Below are 224 nucleotides of genomic sequence, written 5' to 3'. Positions count from 1 at the left end.
CTAGCGCACGGAGCTCTGGAGGAGGTGGACGATGCCCGGGAGAGACAGGACGCGCCGGCGCTGTACCGGGCGCTGCAGGACCCCGTCCTGGCCCTGCGCGGCCTCCAGCGGGACAACCTCGACCGCTACTTGGAGCAGCTCAGCACGGACCGGGAGCAGAAGGCGCTGGTAGGGGCTGGCGGGAGCGGGGTACCTGTGCTGGGGTGGTACCCCAGGACGGCAGT

General features: G+C 71.4%; 1 protein-coding gene across 1 annotated transcript in view; it reads left to right on the top strand.

The window, feature by feature from the left end:
• Positions 1 to 168, top strand: part of LOC104081193 (ras GTPase-activating-like protein IQGAP3) — a gene marked incomplete at both ends in the record, with an annotated part of 2,877 nt that extends 2,709 nt beyond the window's left edge. Inside the window, one exon of the mRNA XM_009583830.1 lies at positions 5 to 168. Coding sequence (XP_009582125.1) covers positions 5 to 168 — 164 coding nt within the window. The remainder of the gene's footprint in view (positions 1 to 4) is intronic.
• Positions 169 to 224: the final 56 nt, after the last annotated feature.

The sequence above is a fragment of the Fulmarus glacialis genome, unplaced genomic scaffold, assembly GCF_000690835.1.
Source record: "Fulmarus glacialis isolate BGI_N327 unplaced genomic scaffold, ASM69083v1 scaffold22498, whole genome shotgun sequence".
Lineage (NCBI taxonomy): Eukaryota > Metazoa > Chordata > Aves > Procellariiformes > Procellariidae > Fulmarus > Fulmarus glacialis.
This window is presented reverse-complemented; position numbering and strand designations above follow the sequence as displayed.